The 19889-nt window shown below is 36.7% G+C and overlaps 1 protein-coding gene across 4 annotated transcripts; it reads left to right on the top strand.

The window, feature by feature from the left end:
- The first annotated feature begins 317 nt into the window (after window positions 1–317).
- Window positions 318–13337, top strand: LOC6032269 (transcription factor GAGA). 4 transcript variants are annotated; one of them, XM_038256413.1, is made up of 7 exons: window positions 318–456; window positions 3526–4035; window positions 6058–6345; window positions 8221–8614; window positions 8678–8833; window positions 8915–9228; window positions 13158–13337. In XM_038256413.1, the coding sequence occupies exons 2-7, from the start codon at window positions 3844–3846 to the stop codon at window positions 13308–13310; spliced, it is 1497 nt and encodes a 498-aa protein (XP_038112341.1). In that variant the 5' UTR covers window positions 318–456; window positions 3526–3843; the 3' UTR covers window positions 13311–13337. The 4 variants fall into 4 exon arrangements, with proteins under 4 accessions (XP_038112341.1, XP_038112342.1, XP_038112339.1 ...); XM_038256414.1 differs by lacking the exon at window positions 318–456 and adding an exon at window positions 649–1005 and having other exon boundaries at window positions 8684–8833; XM_038256411.1 differs by lacking the exon at window positions 318–456 and adding an exon at window positions 652–1005.
- Window positions 13338–19889: the final 6552 nt, after the last annotated feature.

Here is a 19889-nt window from a genome sequence, read left to right as displayed (position 1 = left end):
CTTTCGACCCTCACTGTAGTGCACCGTTCCACGCACGCTCTGCCTCTTCTACCCTCTCCCTCTCTGTTTCTGTTTCCCTCTCTCTGTCAAGTCGAGGGAAAAATCGATTTTTGCTCGCAAGCGCTCTTCCACGTCCAACGTTGGACTGCTGGTAGGCGTGGGTCGTCCATAGTTAAGGTAGAGGTTTTTTAATCGAGTTGCAGTTTGTTATCTTGTCCTTTCAAAGGTTAGTTCAGGTACGTCTATTTTAGTCCAGTAAACAGCTACGTAGTTTAGGCACGTCCCATTCTCAACTCTGTGCAACGTTGTAGCCACCAGTGTAGCAAAGTGAGTAGCCGTAGTGTGTGAGAGTTTGTGTGTGCCAGTCCGCTTTCTCGAAAGTGTTCACACATCTCTCTTGTTCGGTCCCTCTTCTTATGGTTGCTGGCCCAAAAAGTGCAAAGAAAAAGAGAAAGGGTGAGAAGGAGCACATAGCTCGGAAATATTCACTTTTAGGAGACTATTCTTGTTTGAGCGAAACGGCGCAAGAGCAGAGCGCGCGGCCATCATTGCTTAATATAACGTGTGCATGTGTGTGTGTGTGTGTGTGTGTGTCGTGATGTGTTTGTGTGTGGCCTGCTTCGGTTGATCGTTCGGAGAACCGAAGAGCTGAAAACTCAGGCAGCGGTTGTTGGGAGTTGCGAGCTTAGCTCAGTTGAGTTTGCTCAGTAGTTGGTGTCGGTGTGTGCGCGAGACTACACAGAGTATCTCTTCTCTGGCGGAGGGATTCAAAGAAGAGAAGCAGCAGGAAGAAGAAGAATAGGAGTAAAAAGTGGCCTACTGTGGCTCTGTCACAAATATAGAGAGAAGTGTAGAAAAAAAAGGTTTTTTCGTGGTGGTGCTTCGGGAATCGGCCACACGGTTTTCAGGTCGAATCGGTCATTTCCGGTACCAGAATCGGTCACCTATCGTGTCAACGTGCCCTGGGGCAGCGTTTTCCGGAGGTTTTAGGCGCTAACTCGCACGGTAAAGGTCTCTTCTTTTTCTCCTCGCTGTTGTTCGAGAGACATCTTGGGAAAGTGTGTATGTGTGTGTATGCGTGTGTGAAAAAAGACTACCAAAAAGTAGAAGCACCAGGAAAGTGCTCCGTGGAGGCCCCAGAGCAGAGCGGAATAAGAAGAGCTCCCAAGAGCGCTAGGCTATCGGTTGCACACTCCGGAGGAACCTGGAGCAGGATTCTCCGGGAGATTCGGATAGATATTCCCACAAGCTCCCACAATCTCGAATCTACTCTGTTCCCGCGGAAACCCTCTTTCTTAACTTCAACTTAAAAAAAAAACCCACTCCACATCCAACCCATGGAAACCCTTAACCCAAACCTTCGAACCTTTCAACGGGTTGGACACTCCGACGCAAGGAAAAAAAAGCGCTCCGAAAATTTTGTCGATTTTTTTTCCTTTCGACCTCTTCCCTTCATTTTTCTCGCCCGAGCAGAAAAGTAACGCTCACGCGCGCTCAACCCAAGAGAGGGTAGAGGAAGGCGGTAGCGACAGAGCGGAGCGGAACGCGGGGAGAAGAGCGAGAGCTAGCGAGAGAGACGGAAGAGTACGGCAGAGAGAGAGGGGAGTGTGCGCGAGCTTGTTTTAGGTCGTAGGAACAGGGTGAGAGAGATAGAGTGGTGGAAGGGGGTGCAGTGATGTGAGAAAAGCAGTGTTGCCAAAATGATTAGGGATTGAGATGAGGAGAAGAGCGAATTAGTTTATTGTTTACAAACAGTGGGAGAATGGTTTTCTTTTCTTTTTTTCGGGAGAAAATTTTTAAATTTTGAAACTCTCCGAGTCCTTGCCGCTTATTGGAATCTCGTAGACGTTTGACAAAGCGTTTGGCTTTGTTTTGAGAGGGAGACAAAAATGATTTGTTTACATTCGACAGGTTCTATCGAAGCTCTTTATCTATGCATTCATTTTTTTTTGTATTTAGTCAGCAATACATAGTGGGATAATCAAACCAGAACAAAGTTTTTTTCAGTTGATTTTAGGTCCACAAACAACTCTCCCAAATTTGTATGGAAAAATCTTCTTTTTTCTTTTTATTATTTTCATGTTCTCATTGTTCTATCTTGCTCATTTCAAAAGATACAGCGTGCTCAAAACTGGTCTGAAACGCAATTTTCTCGTTCAAATTACGAATGATCAAATTCAAAAATACTTTAAATTGTTCGTCTACACGTCCCTTAACCCCTTTCCGCCCAGAGCAAAGTCGAGATTTTTTGCGTTTTTCTACATTACTCGTATCTAGATCGACCAAACATGATGAAATTTTAATGGTTATAAGTTAACATTCTATATAAACTAATGCAGGTTGATAAAGTGTATGGTTGCAGAGGAATTTAATTTTGAGGACAAAAATTAGTGGTGCTTTGGAGTAACGGCGTAAGAGGGTTAAATCAGGGATCTGGCACGCATGCAATTTCCTGAAGTCCCCACCAGAGGCGCTGTCAATATTGTTTACGTATGGTTTTTGAAAAGGTCGTATGAAATAGATGCATAATTTATTCTCAAATTCTGTTTTTTGTTAGTTTCTACCCTTGTTTCTACCTCGGTTTTTACTTTTTTTTGTATATATATGCGAGATAATTACAAGCATTACGTTATATTTTTTTACATTTAACATTTATTAGATCAATAAAACAAAGTTCTCCTTGGCCATTCAAGAAAAGCAACACAACACACTGAACTGAACTAAAAACTGAATAGCTTCAGTTTCCTTGAAACAAAATAAAATTTGTTTGATATTTCCTGTCCGTTGTATAAAAATCAATTACGCTTTCAGAACACTAACTAAATTTTTGTCGAAAATGCTTTAAACTAGCTGTAACTGAACACCAAAGTGCTGATATGCCAACATTAGGTTCTCGATGGAATTATATGCTGTTCCCCTAGTTCAAATTTGAGATTAAACATAAATCTTCAGAGAAAAATTTGAGATTAAACATAAATCTTCAGAGAAAAAAAAACTGAAAAAAGTTTTTATTTATGTAATTTATGTCCGACGCACATACGACCTTTTCAAATGCCACGCAATAATGTCCCATATGCATTTCATCGTTTTTGAGTTAATAATGCAGTTTGGTTTAAAATCGTGTGCTCTTTCAGAAAAGCCTATAACATCCAGTACTTTGTTCTAGAAATCAAGAGGAAATCCAGTTTTTCACGAAAACTTGACACGTAGCCTTATGTATGGGACAAACTTCAAATGCGTTTTTCTCAGCTTGCTGTTTTTGCATATGGGAAAAAGCTTAAAACCACGTGCTCGGAAATCGCCGAACAATTGGGTTGAAATGTCAACAACATTTTGACTACGAACAACAAATCCGCTCTGTATGTTGAAGGAGTTAAATCGATTTAAAGTCTTCGGGAAAGAGATTAACGAGTATCAAAAATATTTTAAATTTTAACACACAAAATTTCTCGAACATTTCTCCTTCCAACCTCGTTACAGCAACACTGATCCAGGTTATTTCTTTCTTTTCGTTTCTAAATGCAGAGTTTACGACGGACAGCAGCTAGTGTGTGGCGTGAGTTGGTTGAAGCCGCCGACCAGAGTGGGAAAAAGGCAAAAGTCGTAGAATTGTACAACCAGAGTCAGTGAAAAAATACACGCCGAAAGGCGACCGGGGTCTAGTGAGCGGTGTGTGTTTGTGTGGGGGGAATACACGACGACTCGGAATAGTAATAGAGTGGCGTAGAAATAACTAAAATAAAAAGTGCGGTTTTGTGCAGGAGTTCGAATAAGAAAACACGTCGACAAAACAAGTCAAATACAGTAGAAAACAACAACAGCAAGTGAAAGGAGGGGGACGAAATGTCACTACCGATAAACTCTCTGTACTCACTGACGTGGGGCGACTACGGAACGTCGCTGGTGTCCGCCGTCCAGCTGTTGCGATGCCACGGCGACCTGGTGGACGTGACGTTGGCCGCCGGTGGCCGCAGCTTTCCGGCCCACAAGATTGTCCTGTGCGCGGCCAGCCCCTTTCTGCTGGACCTGCTGAAGGTGAGTTATCGGAGATTTTCGCGTTGTTTTACGGGTAGAGTTCGGTGGTCGTAACTTCGAGAAATTTACAGGTCGGGTCAAAACGAAACGACGGCCGGTAGAAAGGTACGCGAAGGCAGTAAAGTACCGAGTTGGGTTTCCCTCGAAACACCCGGGTAGAAGGTAGTGAAGGGAAGTGAGGAGAAGGGACCGTTTTGTGTGTTTGCTGGTCGCTACAGCGGGTGTTGGAATAATTTGAATATCTGACAACGACAACGTTCAAATGGTTAAGACTCATGGCAAGACTTACATACAATCGTTTCCCGAACACAGACTTCGCAAGCAAGTACTGGGAGCATCGATATCTGATAATGTTGATCAGTGTTTAAAATTGTTAGAAGTGTAGTAGGCCATGAAACATAAGAGCCATTCAGTGTTAAGAGAAGTGAAATTTAGTGTAATTGTAATTTGTTGTTTTATTGGTTACGATAGCCTGTTAGTATAAACTGTGCACCAGTGTCAAAATTAGGAAGGAAGACTCATTCGAAGAACAACTAAGATATTCATAGCTTATTCCTGTAATGTTGGCTTTTGCAGACGATATAATGTGATGATCAGTAAAGAAGACTCATTTGAAGAACAACTAAGATATTCATAGCTTATTCCTATAATGTCAGACGGTTTAATGTGATGATCAGTACGGAAGACTCATTTGAAGAACAACTAAGATATTCATAGCTCATTCCTGTAATGTTGGCTTTTGCAGACGATACAATTTGAAGAGTTTGATGATTACATAGATAAACTCATTTTTGAAGTCTGTGTTAGGTAAACGCTCGACAACAATTAAGATAGATAATGATATGACTTCGCTCTTCCCTTACCTACATCGCCCTGTACAAGTACCGATACGTGCACCCTACCGTGTCTCCGTCGCGGACCTTCGCGAACCATCCATTGCGGTGTACCAGCTGAATTTCAACAACCACCGCGAACCCAATAGCCACGGCATCAAAGAAACCCAACGCTTCAAAGCGTGATAGTTACCTTTTCCCGCATGAACTCGACCGCCTTTGACTTGAACGAGGAATGGACGGAGGCACAGCAGCAAAGCCAGCCCTGAACACCGCACAACCGCTACTCAACGCAGCCATTCAAGCTCTGGCGGTCTACTTTATGTTTCGTTTTATCGCCCGGTTGCGAGAGACGCCTCGTCTCGACCTCCCTTCAGTGCCCGCGGTGTGAATGCTTTCTACCGCATGTGCTGCTGCTGCTGCTGCTCTCTGATGAAAGCGCTTTTCAAACGAGGGTGTCTCAAACAACTCCAGCACAGAGGGTAGCCTCAGCAGCAGAGAACGAGAGAGGTGAACGTGTCTCTGTGATGATGATATGTTGCGCTGCTTGTGCACCGTTGTTTTGGACTCGCAAGTCCAAGGAGAGAAGTGAAATGAGGATAAGGACCGGGAACACAACGAAGAAGACGACGACGGACGGTATAATCAAGAGAATCAAGAGTTGTGTGCGCTGTGCACAACCACAACACAAGAGTACACACGCGCGCGTCAAGTGGCGAAGAGCTGGCGGGAGAAGCGCTGAGCAGCACCAGAGATGACCTGTGAGCCTCAGAGCAGCGTGTTAAGGAAGAGGCTGGTCCTTCTCCGCCCTGCTCCGCGTCTCCCACACGGTTCAGCGCTGATTACGCGCGCTCTGTGTACGTTTTGATGCTTTGTTGAATGTCTCAGAATCCGACCACCATCGGCTCTTCCAACTGGAATGAGAATCTCGTTTGTTGATCAGCAGCAGAACAGAGCAGAGTGTTGAACTGTGTGTAGAGTAGAGAGGAAGGTTCGGAGGAACCTCGCACGAGGGTTGCTCTTCAGTGAAAAGCGTTGGAAGAGAATAATGCTCACGATCACTCGCGCGCGCGGAGTGTTTTTGGTCAAATCGATAATGATGCTCATCTTTCTTTCTTTTCTTTTTTTCGTCGCTAACTAAATTTCTCTGTTTTCGTTCCGTCTCTTTCTCGCCTCTCCCACCCCTTAGAACACCCCGTGCAAACATCCGGTCGTCATGCTGGCCGGCGTGAACGCCAACGACCTGGAGGCGCTGCTGGAGTTTGTGTACCGCGGCGAGGTGAGTGTTGACCACTCGCAGCTGCCGTCCCTGCTGCAGGCCGCCCACTGTCTCAACATCCAGGGCCTGGCGCCGCAGACGGTGTCGCACAAGGACGACAACACCACGTACACGACCTCGATCCAGCTGCATCCGACGCTGGTGCCCCAGAACCACCAGACCGTCAAGGCGGTCATCGACGTGGGAAACAATGTTTGCGTGAGTAACTTTCGGTCCGGAGACATCGAACGAATCGCGTTGAATGACATATTTTCGTTGAATAATGTATAGAAATTTAGAATTTAAAAATTTTAGATTCTGATTTTTTGAACTCTTGAACTTTTGATTTACTAAATTTACTTCAAACCAAAAACGAATATAAAAACAATAAAAAATCAAAAAAATTAAACGAAACCTCTTGAAGTAAACAATTTTTTTTTAAATTAATGAGAAAGTTTAGGAGTTTCAAAATCAAAATTATAAAAAAATAATTTTACAAATAAAAAATTTAGAATTTCAGGATTTTGGAATTTAAAAATTTGATATTTTATAAAGTTTGATAAAACAGAGTTCATGAATTTTAGAATTTTGAAATTTCAGATTTTTTTTTAAACTTTTTGAATTTTTAATTTTTTTGAATTGTTGAATTTGGGAATTTCAGAATTGAATATTTGAAGCGTTTAAAAAAAAATCATAATTTTAAATTTTCTGAATTTTAGAGTTTTGGAATTTTAGAATTTTGATTTCAGAAATGAAGATTTGAATTGAATAATTTACTAATTTCATAATTCAATAATTTCGAAATTTTAGAATTTTAGAATTTTTAATTTTTTAATATTTTTTTTTTATTTTTGGAATTTCAGAATTATTAATTTGAAGAATTTTTATAAAAAATAAGAATTTCATAAATTTAAAATTTAAGAGTTGAAGAATTTTAGAACTTAGATTTCAGAAATAAAGATTTGAAGAATTGAAAATTTTGATTTTAGAATTTTAGAGTTTTATAATAGAATTTTAGAATTTTAGAATTTTAGAATTTTAGAATTTTAGAATTTTAGAATTTTAGAATTTTAGAATTTTAGAATTTTAGAATTTTAGAATTTTAGAATTTTAGAATTTTAGAATTTTAGAATTTTAGAATTTTAGAATTTTAGAATTTTAGAATTTTAGAATTTTAGAATTTTTGAATTTTAGAATTTTTGAATTTTAGAATTTTAGAATTGTAGAATTGTAGAATTTTAGAATTTTAGAATTTTAGAATTTTAAAATTTTAGAATTTTAGAATTTCAAAATTTTAGAATTTTAGAATTTTAGAATTTTAGAATTTTAGAATTTTAGAATTTTAGAATTTTAGAATTTTAGAATTTTAGAATTTTAGAATTTTAGAATTTTAGAATTTTAGAATTTTAGAATTTTAGAATTTTAGAATTTTAGAATTTCAGAATTTTAGAATTTTAGAATTTTAGAATTTTAGAATTTTAGAATTTTAGAATTTTAGAATTTTAGAATTTTAGAATTTTAGAATTTTAGAATTTTAGAATTTTAGAATTTTAGAATTTTAGAATTTTAGAATTTTAGAATTTTAGGATTTTAGAATGCTAGAATTTTAGAATTTTAGAATTTTAGAATTTTAGAAATTTGGAATTTTAGAATTTTAGAATTTCAAAATTTTAAAATTTTTGAATTTTTGAATTTCAGAATTTTAGAATTTTAGAATTTTAGAATTTTAGAATTTTAGAATTTTAGAATTTTAGAAATTTAGAATTTTAGAATTTTAAAATCTTAGATTTTTAGAATTTTAGAATTTCAGAACTAAAGAATTTAAGATTTTTCAAAATTTTGAAAGCTTAATGGTTCAAAATCAATTTTTTAAATTTTCAAAAAATATCATGAAATCAATAGTTGGAAAAAAACAAAAAAAAAAATGATCGTAGCTTTGAAAAATTCTACTAAATTCTAAATTTTGTTAGTTTGCATGGCAAGAGGAGGACATAATTCAGGAAATCTCTTGTTGTGAAACAGAAGCTTCTATATCCTCACCGTTTGTATGACACTTAAATTCAACAAACGCTCCGTTTTCCAACCCCTATCCAGACTGAAGATCTCATCACGACGCTGACCCCCACCCAAACAGTCCAGGCCCAGGTTATCGAAACAATCACCCCCGACCAGATGAGCGACGAGGTTACCAAGGACGTCATCAGCCAGTTCCTGCCGACCCGCAAGCGCAAGCAACGCACGAAGAAACCCTCGCAGTCGGGCGGAACCAACGCAACCGGAACCATCACCGTACAGTCACCCCAGGCATCGGCAACCGTCTCGGCGGGAGGAACCCAAGCGGCCAAGGTCATGAAAACCGACGAGGAAGGAACCATCCAGACGATCATCGTGAACAGCGCGGAGGAAGCGGCCAACGTTGTGAAGGACATCAAGAAGGAAGCCAGCGCGGACGGAGCCTCGGTCATCGATTCCAAGGACGGCATAATTAGTAGGTTTTGGGGTTTCGTTTCCGAGAGCTTGAGGGGTCATTGAGTTCATTTCCCGTACACTGTTTCAGAAATCAAGAACAAGTCCCAGTCGGAGCAGCCGGCCACATGTCCGATCTGCCAAGCCGTGATTCGCCAGTCCCGCAACCTGCGTCGCCACTTGGAGCTGCGGCACTTTAAGAAACCGGGCGCCAAGAAGGAACGCGTCAAGAAGAGCAAGGGTAAGTTGCGAGGGAGCTTTCAAGGTAGACACAAGCTAGTTTAACTGACAATCTTCTCCCTCCCTTTCTCCTTCCCCGCAGGCGGCGCAAACGGACAGGCAAACACGAGCGGAACCAATGGCAACGGAACTGGCACGGCTGGCGGCGACCAACAGCAGCAGCAGCAGCAGGCAGCCCAGCAGGCGGCCCAACAGCAGCAGACCACGATCGACACCTCGGGCACGATATCGGTAACGGTTTCCCAGGCGCAGGCACAACAGCTCGAGCAGGCCGCCGCCAACGGGCAGCAGCACGTGGTCACCCAGCACGAAAACGCCGACGGAACGACCTCGCTTTCGATTGCCCAGGTGCAGACGCTGGACGGACATCAGCTCGCCATCGGAAATCTGAATCAGGTAGCGTGAGCGTTTTAATTCCGACAGTTTTTGTTGATTTTTTGAATTTATTTTTACCCTGTTGCTGTTATTTCATTTGAACTTGTCAAGCCACACTAGGACACTGTCCTAAAGTCATTTTTTATTGTTGACATACGTAAATTACACGCAATAAGTAGTTTCCACGTTACATCTTGTAATCGATTACACCTGATTTAAGTCTTCATAAACGCAGAATCTTCAAAAATGTGCTGAGTATTTGATAAAAAAAAAAAACAAGAAGTAATTCTAAAAGCTGTTATCTGAAAAATGAATACAAATAATAAAAGTAACTTGATGAAACACTATATGGACTACTAAAACTTCTCTATCGTGACTGAAAAGGACTAAAACTGAATGATCTTTCAAGCTTTTTAATAAATATATGTGGTGTGATGTTAGCCTTCGCACTGCTTTCAATGACCCATTTCAGAATGGTAAGGAACCTGGCGGACAATTCCAAGGTAATTGGGTCCGGATGTGTGGTTCCGCAAAACTCCAACAAAAACCCAGACGAGACAAGTTTTTTTTTGTTTTTTTTTTTTTTTTTTGGTTTGATCTGATGACCAACGTAAGCAAAATCACACGGTTTTTATGTGATATTGCAAATCATCAAAAATCTTAAACTGCGTGAATGAATAGGTAATCTCAACAAGTGAGGAAGCCCAAACTTTCCAGTTGATAAATTGTTATTTTTATGGATGGCGTAAAACTATTTTTTTATGGAAATTTTCCTAAATTTATGTGTGAAAAAATACGGATTTCACCTTATCAGTAGAAAATGAGATAAAATTACACATTTTTTATGTGGGATTACATGAACTGGAAATTAACACATTTAATTAAACAAAAAGTATCAAAAGTTACTGTTTCCATCAATGCAATTATCAAAATTTCAATAAAATAAATTTAAAGGATAAAAATGTAAAAATTGAGCCAACGCCAGGCTAAAAATTAGCCTGCCAATCACGGGTATTTTTTTCATGAAAATGTTTGCTGTTGCATACAAATTTCAAGCAATATTTACGACAGGGGGCCACCTCGGGAAAAAAAAAACCGGGAAAACCAGAAAACAGTCGGAAATTAGATTCCACCGGGTGAAATCCTGGAAAAAAACTAGGAAATTCGACTGACAAACCGGGAAAAAATTAAGTCCAGTTAAAATTCAAAAATCTTAAATGTTTGTAAAAAGTTTTAAAGTGTATTAGACCAAAAATTATGTTTTTTTTAAATAAATAATTTAAAATTTAAGCTGAAAATTTTGTAAAAACCCATTTGTTTGATTAGGGCAGCGAATGACCAAGAAGGTTAAATCTACCGTCTGAAATATTAAATATTTAGGATATTTTGAAATAGTTTAAGACGTGTTGAGGATTTCCTGATATCTTCGAAAAAAAAAATATGTATTTGGTCGCTCGATCATAACTTTACCTTGCAAAAAAACACTTTTTTATACAAGCAATCCCACAAATAATGCAAAATGGCTCTTCGGTCAAAGAGAAAGCTTGAGGTTCTCGAGAGAAAAAAAATAAAGAGATTAAAATATTCAGAAAAGCAAACATATGTAAAAAAAATGAATTTAAAAATTAAATCTGGAAAAATAAAAATTCTGATATAAAAAATAAAAATAAAACTCTAACATTCTAAATCTCTGAAGTTTTCAAATTCTGGAATTAAATTTTATTATTTCTAAATCCTTTTAATCTTAAAATTTCAAATTCTTAAATCAAAGAATTTCGGATTTTTTTTATTTTTGAAATTACCAAATTTTGAAATGCTGCTACTTTTGCCGCCATCTTAAATTTAAAAACAACAACATATTTTTTAGAGTCATATTAAAGGTTAAAAACTCTTTGGGAAATAGAATACAAACCGATAATTTTTTCGAGTTTAAAAAACTTTTTGATTTACTTTTTTTTATTATTAACAGTTTTAGAAAAAATATAATTAGGTTTTTTTTATTGTAACATTGTTCAATATTTGAATTTTTGATGTTCTGAAGTTTTAATTTTTTTAAATTATTAATTTTTGATTTTTTAATATGAATTTTTCTATTTATAAAAGGCTAAATTGTAAAATTGTTGAAGCTTCGAATTAGTTATTTATTGCATTTTAATGCGAATGCGTGTTTTAAAATTTCTGAATCCCATTTTATTTTTTGTGAATTTTCTCAATTTTAAAATACATTTTTAGGCCGTTGCAAATATTTTTTGAAGTTTATGCCCCTCGGCTCTGACCAAAGTCGAAGGGGGGGCAAAAAAATAAAAAAAATGAAATTAAGACATAAACTTTGCAAAATATTTGCAACGGCCTTATGATTTTTTATTCAATTTTGTATTCATATTTTTGAGTTCCTTGTTAAATTTCAAATTCTAAATTTTCTAATTTTTGAGTTTGTAAATCACTTTTAGTCACCTATTTTTTACATTTTTGATTTTTTTTTCTGCCAAAAAATTGAGTAATAACTGTTTGGATTTGTATTTTGGTTTACTTCACTTCGCGCAAGAAAAAAAAATCAAAATCCGTCCTTTTAATTTCAAGATTCTGCGTTTTGAGATTCGGCATTAGGCAACAAGGCAATTAGAAAATTCAATATTATTATATCGAATACAACTTTAAAATGTAATCAATTAAAAAAAAATTTGTATGTATGGACAATTATGCGTAGAACGGCAGTACGAGTGTGTAAAAATAAAGAAGTAAAAAAGATTAAAAATTCCTAGTTTTATAAAAATATAGATAAATCTATTGAAAACACATCTTCATTTAATGAAAAATATCAAACAAAATATAAATAGAGGTAAAAAGTAAAAAAAAAAAATAGCAACGGTTTTTTTTGGCGATTGAGTAGCGTGCGCAAGCAGCATGATAACTTTCAAATTGACTGTCTCTTTGCACGTCCCTGAGACAACGAGAGTTGCTCTTTTTCTTACTGTCTTGCGCCAAAAAAACACACAGAACTAGGGTTTGCACAAATTTCCCAAATGTCTTTGTGTTTTTACTGATAACAATAGTTTTTACGGTTTTTACATAAGGCCGATGCAAATATTTAAAAAAGTTTTTGTCCCTCGGCCCTGGCCGAGGTCAAGGGGGGGGGGCAAAAAAATAAAAAAATATAAAAATTTAAATGACAAGCCATAGTCTTCACATTTAAATGAAAAAAGTGTTTTAAAATGCATTTTACACTAGTTCAGTTCTCGGATTAGTTTTCAAAAAGACCTAAGAGCCATTGGTAAACAAAGCCTTTTTTGCAAAGGTACTCGACCTATTTACGAAAAAACAATTTCAAAAATGTTTGAGATTGTTCATCTGCATGTCCTTCAAGTGCTCTAACTTAAAAATTAATGAAATTTCGTTTCAATTTGGATAAAAATTAAAATTAGTGTCGGAGCTCACGGTGGCTCTTACGGCTTTTTGAAAACTCACCCGAGAGTTGTTTTGCAATCATTAGTTTTCAAAAAATCTAAGATCTGACAAAAACAAAAATTGTATCGAAAAAAAAGATTTTGCATCGAAAATTTTCAAAAAATCTTAAGATTTTTTAATAAACCCAAACATGCTAAAAATGATTTAAAACGCAGAAGAATGTATTTTAATTTAATTTCAGCTGGTTGCACTTGAATTTTCATTGAAATTTTGAAGTTTATTGTAAAAATATTTTTTTTGCCCCCTGATTTTTCGGGCCAATTTTGAAGGGGGTGACAAAAACTTTTAAAAATATTTGTACCAGCCTAATCAAAAGGGAAAAATAACTTTTTTATTGTTTGAAATTTTTTTATGAACTATTAAGTTCAAATATAAAACTTCTAACTTATTGATAACGAAGGACTAATTGATAAGTTATGGTTTTAATGGTTGCGAAATGTTAACATCACAAGTGCATACTAACAATCGCTCCCTCATCTTTCCAGGCCACCCTCATCCGCACCGGCGAGCCGATCGAGGCCGGCATCATCGCGACGCACGAGCCGACGCTGCGCCCCCACACGGAGCTGTTCCGCGTCGGCAACACCGTCTACACGATAGAGGAACGTCGACCGGACCAGCCGAATCGTTTGACTTAGAACGATGACCAGGACGTCGTGGGGGGCGACGTTTACGAAATAGTGGAGGGGGTCGATTACGATTGCATCATCGATAGTGGCGTGGACGTGGAGATCGAGGAGGAAACGGGCGAGGGGATTGTGGTGGAGGAAGAGGAGGAAGTTGAAGCCGGAGGAGGAGCAGGAGGTCCCACGATAATCGACGCCACTAACGATGATGAAGAGGACGAGGAGCAGCAGCAGCAGCAGCAGCAACATCACCACCAACAGGTAGGAACACAAACGGGGGGCGGAGGTGCCGTAGTCAGAACGACGGCCAGCTCCGTGGTGGCCGCGGCCCGCAATCGTAACTCGATCGCCCAACAGCATCAACAGCAGCAGCGAGCCAACAGTAGCAGAGCAAACGCGGGTTCCGCCGACGGCGGTGACCTGGCGTCGTCCTATAAGCACTTTTTGATTCTCTAATTTCGCAAAGTCGTGTGGCAACGGCCCTCGAAAGAGGCCACTCTAAAGGCGAGAGTGGTCGGAACGGGGACGGGAGGCGATCGTTTATTTTTTTATGAATGTTTTATTTGATTTTTTTTCTTTTGCGAATTTTAAGCAAATTTGCAGCATTGCAAAGAAAAAATAAGTGACTTTCGTAAGTAGAAACGAAAGTGTTTAGGAAAATTTTAGTGAATCAAAAACGATGTTCTGTTAAAAACTAGAGTTGGTAAAGTTTGATTATTTTTTTACGATTTTTCCCTTGAAAGGAAAGTAACGCTAGATGAAGGATTCATATATTTCATACCGAGAAAAAAAAGGAGAAAACATTTTATCGCTTTGTAAATAGCTACTTACACATTGAGGATGAGGAAAAACACAGCAAAAACAATTATACATACTATATATTGATAACGAATAAACGAAAAGATTAATACTAAAGTAGACAAAGGATCGATTACAGCAAACAACATAAAGAACATCAATCCACGTTGCACAACAAAGAACACGCTCGCGCAGTAAAAATTGTTTAGATTTATTATTTTTGTTTTTTTTTTTTGGTTGGCAGCTCTGAGATTGCTAAAATAAGGTTGCTAGCGGTGGGGATGCCCTTAATTCAATATTTTACAATATTTTTTTTCTTGAGAAAAAAACACTTTAAATCGGAATCCATCGTTAATGTTCCCTGCAGTGTTGCTAGTTTCCAATCTGGAATAAAATCGTTCAATGTTTGTTGAACTTGCAGCATCCGTGCAGAATGGTGGGTCGACCACTCCCGATTTCCTTTTCAGTGGCCAGGCCTACTGTGTTAAGTTATCCGCTAAGATGGTTCATTTGAATATATAGATTCTAGCGTTGATTTGAATCTCGGAAGGTTCAAAAAAGTTGATTTGTTAATTTGTGAGTACACAACTAATGCAGTCCAGGCTCAAATATCCCGGAGTCAACGCATAATCCAAGATAACAGTGTTAAAATATTGCGAATATTCATTTGGTTATTCAACTCTGGTTCCGTTGCTTCGAACTGTCGAGTAAGATACTTTCTGCCGCGAAGTTATTTTTTTTTTAAATTGGGTTTAAAATCTATTTTAAACCTTTTGTGGTCCGTACAAAGGGTAATTATGCTTGTCAAATTAAAACCATTATTGTGTTTTAAAATGGCTTAATTTGCTTTTTAAACAAATTTACTTTTAACCAATACATTTCGCAAGGACTGTGACCTCGAGCTCGAGCTCGATCATTGTTGGCATCAGGACACTGTGACGAGAAGCTCGTAATTTTTGGGTTAAATGATATTTTTCTCACCTGAGAAATTTGGCATTTCCAGATTTATCTGGCAAACCTGGCAGTATGTGACATAACCTCACTTTTTGGGTTCTACCAGCAAACGTCAAACCATAATTTTTTATGTATCTTTTCCAGAAAATTTTATATGTATAGACAATTGCAGAAGGAACCACCGTGAAAAAAAATATTTGTCAAAATTCGCTGTTCAACATCCGCATCTGAAATCGTTCAGTTTCTGTCGAAACTGCACTCTCATTTCAACTAACTTAATTATTTTCACTCAATGAGCTATTAGACTATGACAAATAAACAAACAAATTCGCACTTTGTGTGTTGCCAAATGTATGCAGGCTGACGTTTCTACAAAAAAAAAAAAATGCAAGCAAATTGTCAAAAAGTTTGTTTGTTTTTTTTTGCCATAGTCTAATAGCTCCTTCAGATTTCGTCAACACTAAATCTACCCGGGAATATTGAAATTCCCTTTTGAGATTGACTCACGTTTGGGCAATTTTGGCCTACTTTCACACAAGATTTAACTTAATAAAAACAATCGTCGTTTGAGCTAAAAGTAAAGATAAATGAGCGTGAGAGAGAATTCACGTGCACGTGCTTGCTTCGATATCCTCGCCTCGCTAAGTGTGGAAGTTGACGAGCGGCGTAATAGTATTCGTGTGCGAATACTGACAGCTGCTTTCGCGGAGTTCACCAGCTTGACTTTGACAGCAAGGCTGTAGGTAGAAAGCCATGCTTTGACAGTCGATCTTTGAAATGAACCTTGCAAGATGCAGAGAGGGTCAAAGGGCATCACACTTGAGGTAAGCTCTTTCTGTTTTCAGGTAAGTGTGAGCGCACACTCAACTGTAAATATTAAAAGGTATGTTGGCATTGTATTTATTTATTTTATTTTTTTAATCTGATTTGATCTGATTCTAAGCATTACTTTCTCGCTCTCGACTGTCTAAGAAATTTTCCTAGAATGTTTAATTGTATTTATAATTTATACTCATCTATGTTTACCTACCCACAGTGAGCGAGTTGTGGCGCTATAACCACGGCAAAAAGGGCCAGGGCATCTGTGGAAATACAGTGTCCCATCCTCGAGGGTCCCGGGGCACCAAAACTTCTTAGCGTGGTGCTCCCAACGATTCATTGCTTTAATAACCAGGAACGTGAGCGGGGATCCCCACGTTTTTCCTCCCTGTAGATTCATTAAATGTTTTGTTGTTTGAACATTCGTGCTCAAACGCAATACATTTTAACGAATCATCTTTGCGGTTAACTTTACGCAGTTGGCCTGGCCGCTTCGACGTTTGTGATGTTTCAATGCATTCTAATGCAATGGCGCACTGCAAATGTTGATAATGACAAGAAGATGCTAGGCGTCAATCAACCTAAGGCATTCTCCAGGATGCCCTCGAAAGACTGGCTGCGATAGGGTTAGATTAGATTAGATTAGATTAGACAATCGTCGTTTGAGCTAAAAGTAAAGTTTTGGCTGAAATTAATTGCAGGATGAAAAAAAAAAAATCACGAACAAAAAGTGATTTTCACCCAGAAATGAGTGGAAAAAACATCTTAGACCTGTCGGAAATGAGTTATTTGAAATAAGCAATGAATTTTTAAGATCATACGTCAAATTAAAATAAATTACTCTCGGATCTGAGTAATTTTAACTCAGTTTTTTTGTTGAATTCTGAGTGAAATCAACCCCATTTGTTGGACGATTTTGGTTTCGGAGTGTGAAGGAGCTATTAGACTATGGCAAACAAACAAACTCGCACTTTTTTTGTGTTTGACAGTTTGCCAAACTCGCAAAATTGTTTGCTCGCAAACAAAGCCAAATGTATGCAGCCTGACGTTTCTGCAAACAAACAGAGCAGGCAATTTGAAAAAATGTCAAAAAGTTTGCTTGTTTGTTTGTTTGACGCAGTCTAATACTTCCTTGAGTCACTGTCAATCCTCATCACGGTAAATCGTTTAAGTTGAGAAAATTACTGCTATTTCATACAAATGATGAAATATCGTGCAACTGAGTTTCACACAAAATTTAAAGGGGGTCTGATTTAAAAAAAAAGCAATGCCCTCTTCTTGACTGATGCTTGTGCAAACCTACTTGTTTTTTTCCAAAGTTCAAAAATATAAGCGATGTGTTTGTTGCGCGTGCAGCCTATCCTTAAATTTCAAGTGTTTTTGTTTGTTATGTTTGTATTTGCTACTGAATTCCTCCCGAGCGATTATTTTCACAACCAAACAAATCAAATCCACCGTCGTAAATAAGCAAGTCCTTGCTCGAAAACTAATTTATCGTAAACTAAGCGCAAAATCAACTTTGACCAGCGTCGAAAATGAGCACTTAAACGAAAAAAAAAAAAAATAGAATCAAGCACCTTTTAGAATGCTAAGAAAATGAAACAAAATCAAACAGCGTTGTGGGCAACTTTAGTGTTTTTGGGACTATTATAAAGATAAAAAAAGTGGAAATTTAATTGATCGACGCGTTATGAGTTTCAAAAGGACGAAAACAAAGATTTATGTAATTTAAATTATTTCAACTAATAAAAATTAAAAAGCGAGAAAAGATGAAACGTGTGATTGTGAGTGTGCGAGTACGATTTAGGAAGTAAGTGAATTTCAATGATGGAAAAAATGGAAGTAAAGTGACCGTAACTATAAAATTTTAACAAATATATATTATATATTACAAAACAAGCTAGCCGATAAGAAGAGTTTTTTTTTCTTTTAACGACCTTACAGTGTACATCGTGGGAAAATAGAAAAGAACGGAATTAATTCGAATGAACGAAAAGGGAAGCGAGCATTTCATTTTGATGACTGCTCGAGGAATTGCTTGCGACAGCAAACAAAACAAATAATAAAACATGTGAACGTGTAATATTTAGTAGCAAAGTGTGAGTAAAACTACGGCAAACAAAGCAAGAACGAGTTTCGAATGCAAAATTTTAAATAAAAAGAAAATAAACAAAAAGTACAACACAAAATCCGCGATAGTAAATATGGAAGCATCTCAGACATTTTTTTCTCGGTGCTTTTGGACACGAATAGTTGTTTGAGTGACACTGAAAGAGAAAAAAATGAGGTAACAAAAAATCATCTTACAAAAAATAAAAAATAAAAAAATACATAGTTGTGCATAGAACAAGAATCAACACGCAACCCCCACTCTGTAAAACTCTGTATCGTGTAAAAAAAATAAACACGCAAAACCACATGTGTAAGTGTTAGTTGTAAAATCAGCCGTCTCATAGTTTAACCGGATTCGCGTTTTTCTCCCATCGTCGTCACCACAATTCGCAACTACTGAGAAAGAAACGTAAAAAACAACTCGAAAGGTGTGCATTTAAAAAAAACACGCAAACTCACACAAAACAAACAGCACATTAGAGAAATAGTTGACCAAATTCATCATTGCAAAAAAGAAAAGAAAACAAACTTTCACGTACTCATTTGAATTTTAAAATTTAAACACATTTTCAAAGAAATTCACAACCCACTTCTAAAAGTCAGTAAGAGGGAGAGAGAAAGAAAAGAGAGAAGAAAATCATACATCGACCCGCGTATCTCCTTCAGTTTCACACTTCGTAAATAGTAAATTATGATCTATATATATTAAAGTAATGTTTATTATAAAAGTAAAACAAGAGATAAAACAAATAGCAAAACCGAAACATGCATGGTGTGCAAAATGTGACACAAAAAGGCGCAACAAAAGTTGGAGTGAAAAAAAAGAGAGATCATTTCACACGTGGCGCGAGATGTTTTGCAAAAAGGGAAAGAGAAGGAGAGAAGAGAAAACAAGGAAGAAAAATATAAATGTGTGTACATAAAGAAGTAAAATAAAGTGAAAAACCTGTAAGATCGTGTGTTTATTTGTGTTAGTGGAACTAATCAGAAAAAAATGTCCGAAGCAGGCCTTGAGATCAGTCGATTTTTTTTTTGCGAATGTTACCTCGACCTGATGCCTCCTCAAAACTGGTCTAAAACGTGATTTTAAAGCAAAAAAAAATTACAAGAAAATGAAAAAAATTACAAACCTGAAATAAAAAAAACAAACTAAAAAATCTCGAAGAAATTAAAAATTTACGAAATTTCATATTTGCAGGGTTGTTACAGGAAAGTTGAAAAAAAAATCCGCGCCGACCCAAAACCTAATCCGCGCGAAATTCGCGCCATATAAAAAAAGAAATTCGAGCAAACATAGAAGAGGTAACAGATTCTCAAAAAAGTGTCCACGTGGTTCATGGGGATGGTCCCAAAACCATAAAATATAAAAATCGCAAAATTTTAACATCTATTGATGTTGTACTCGATAATTCTCTCCAAAATTTTACTCCGGAAAATCTCAATACGAAATTTCTATTATTTTCTTCTCTAAATTTCTCTAAACTAAAATATGACTCCGAAAATGATCCGAACTAAGAAAATTTCAAAAATGGTAGTATTATAATAATTTTACAATTTAATAATTTAATATAACAATAATTTCATAATTTAATAATGTAATAGCCTAATAATTTAATAATTTGATAATTAAAAAATTCAATGATTTAGTGATTTAATAATTTATTAATTTAATAATTTAATAATTTACTAATTTAACAATTCAATAATTAAATAATTAAATAATTTAATAATTTACTAATTCAACAATTCAATAATTAAATAATTTAATAATTTAATAATTTAATAATTTAATAATTTAATAATTTAATAATTTAATAATTTAATAATTTAATAATTTAATAATTTAATAATTTAATAATTTAATAATTTAATAATTTAATAATTTAATAATTTAATAATTTAATAATT

Source organism: Culex quinquefasciatus, chromosome 2 (genome assembly GCF_015732765.1).
Source record: "Culex quinquefasciatus strain JHB chromosome 2, VPISU_Cqui_1.0_pri_paternal, whole genome shotgun sequence".
Lineage (NCBI taxonomy): Eukaryota > Metazoa > Arthropoda > Insecta > Diptera > Culicidae > Culex > Culex quinquefasciatus.
This window is presented reverse-complemented; position numbering and strand designations above follow the sequence as displayed.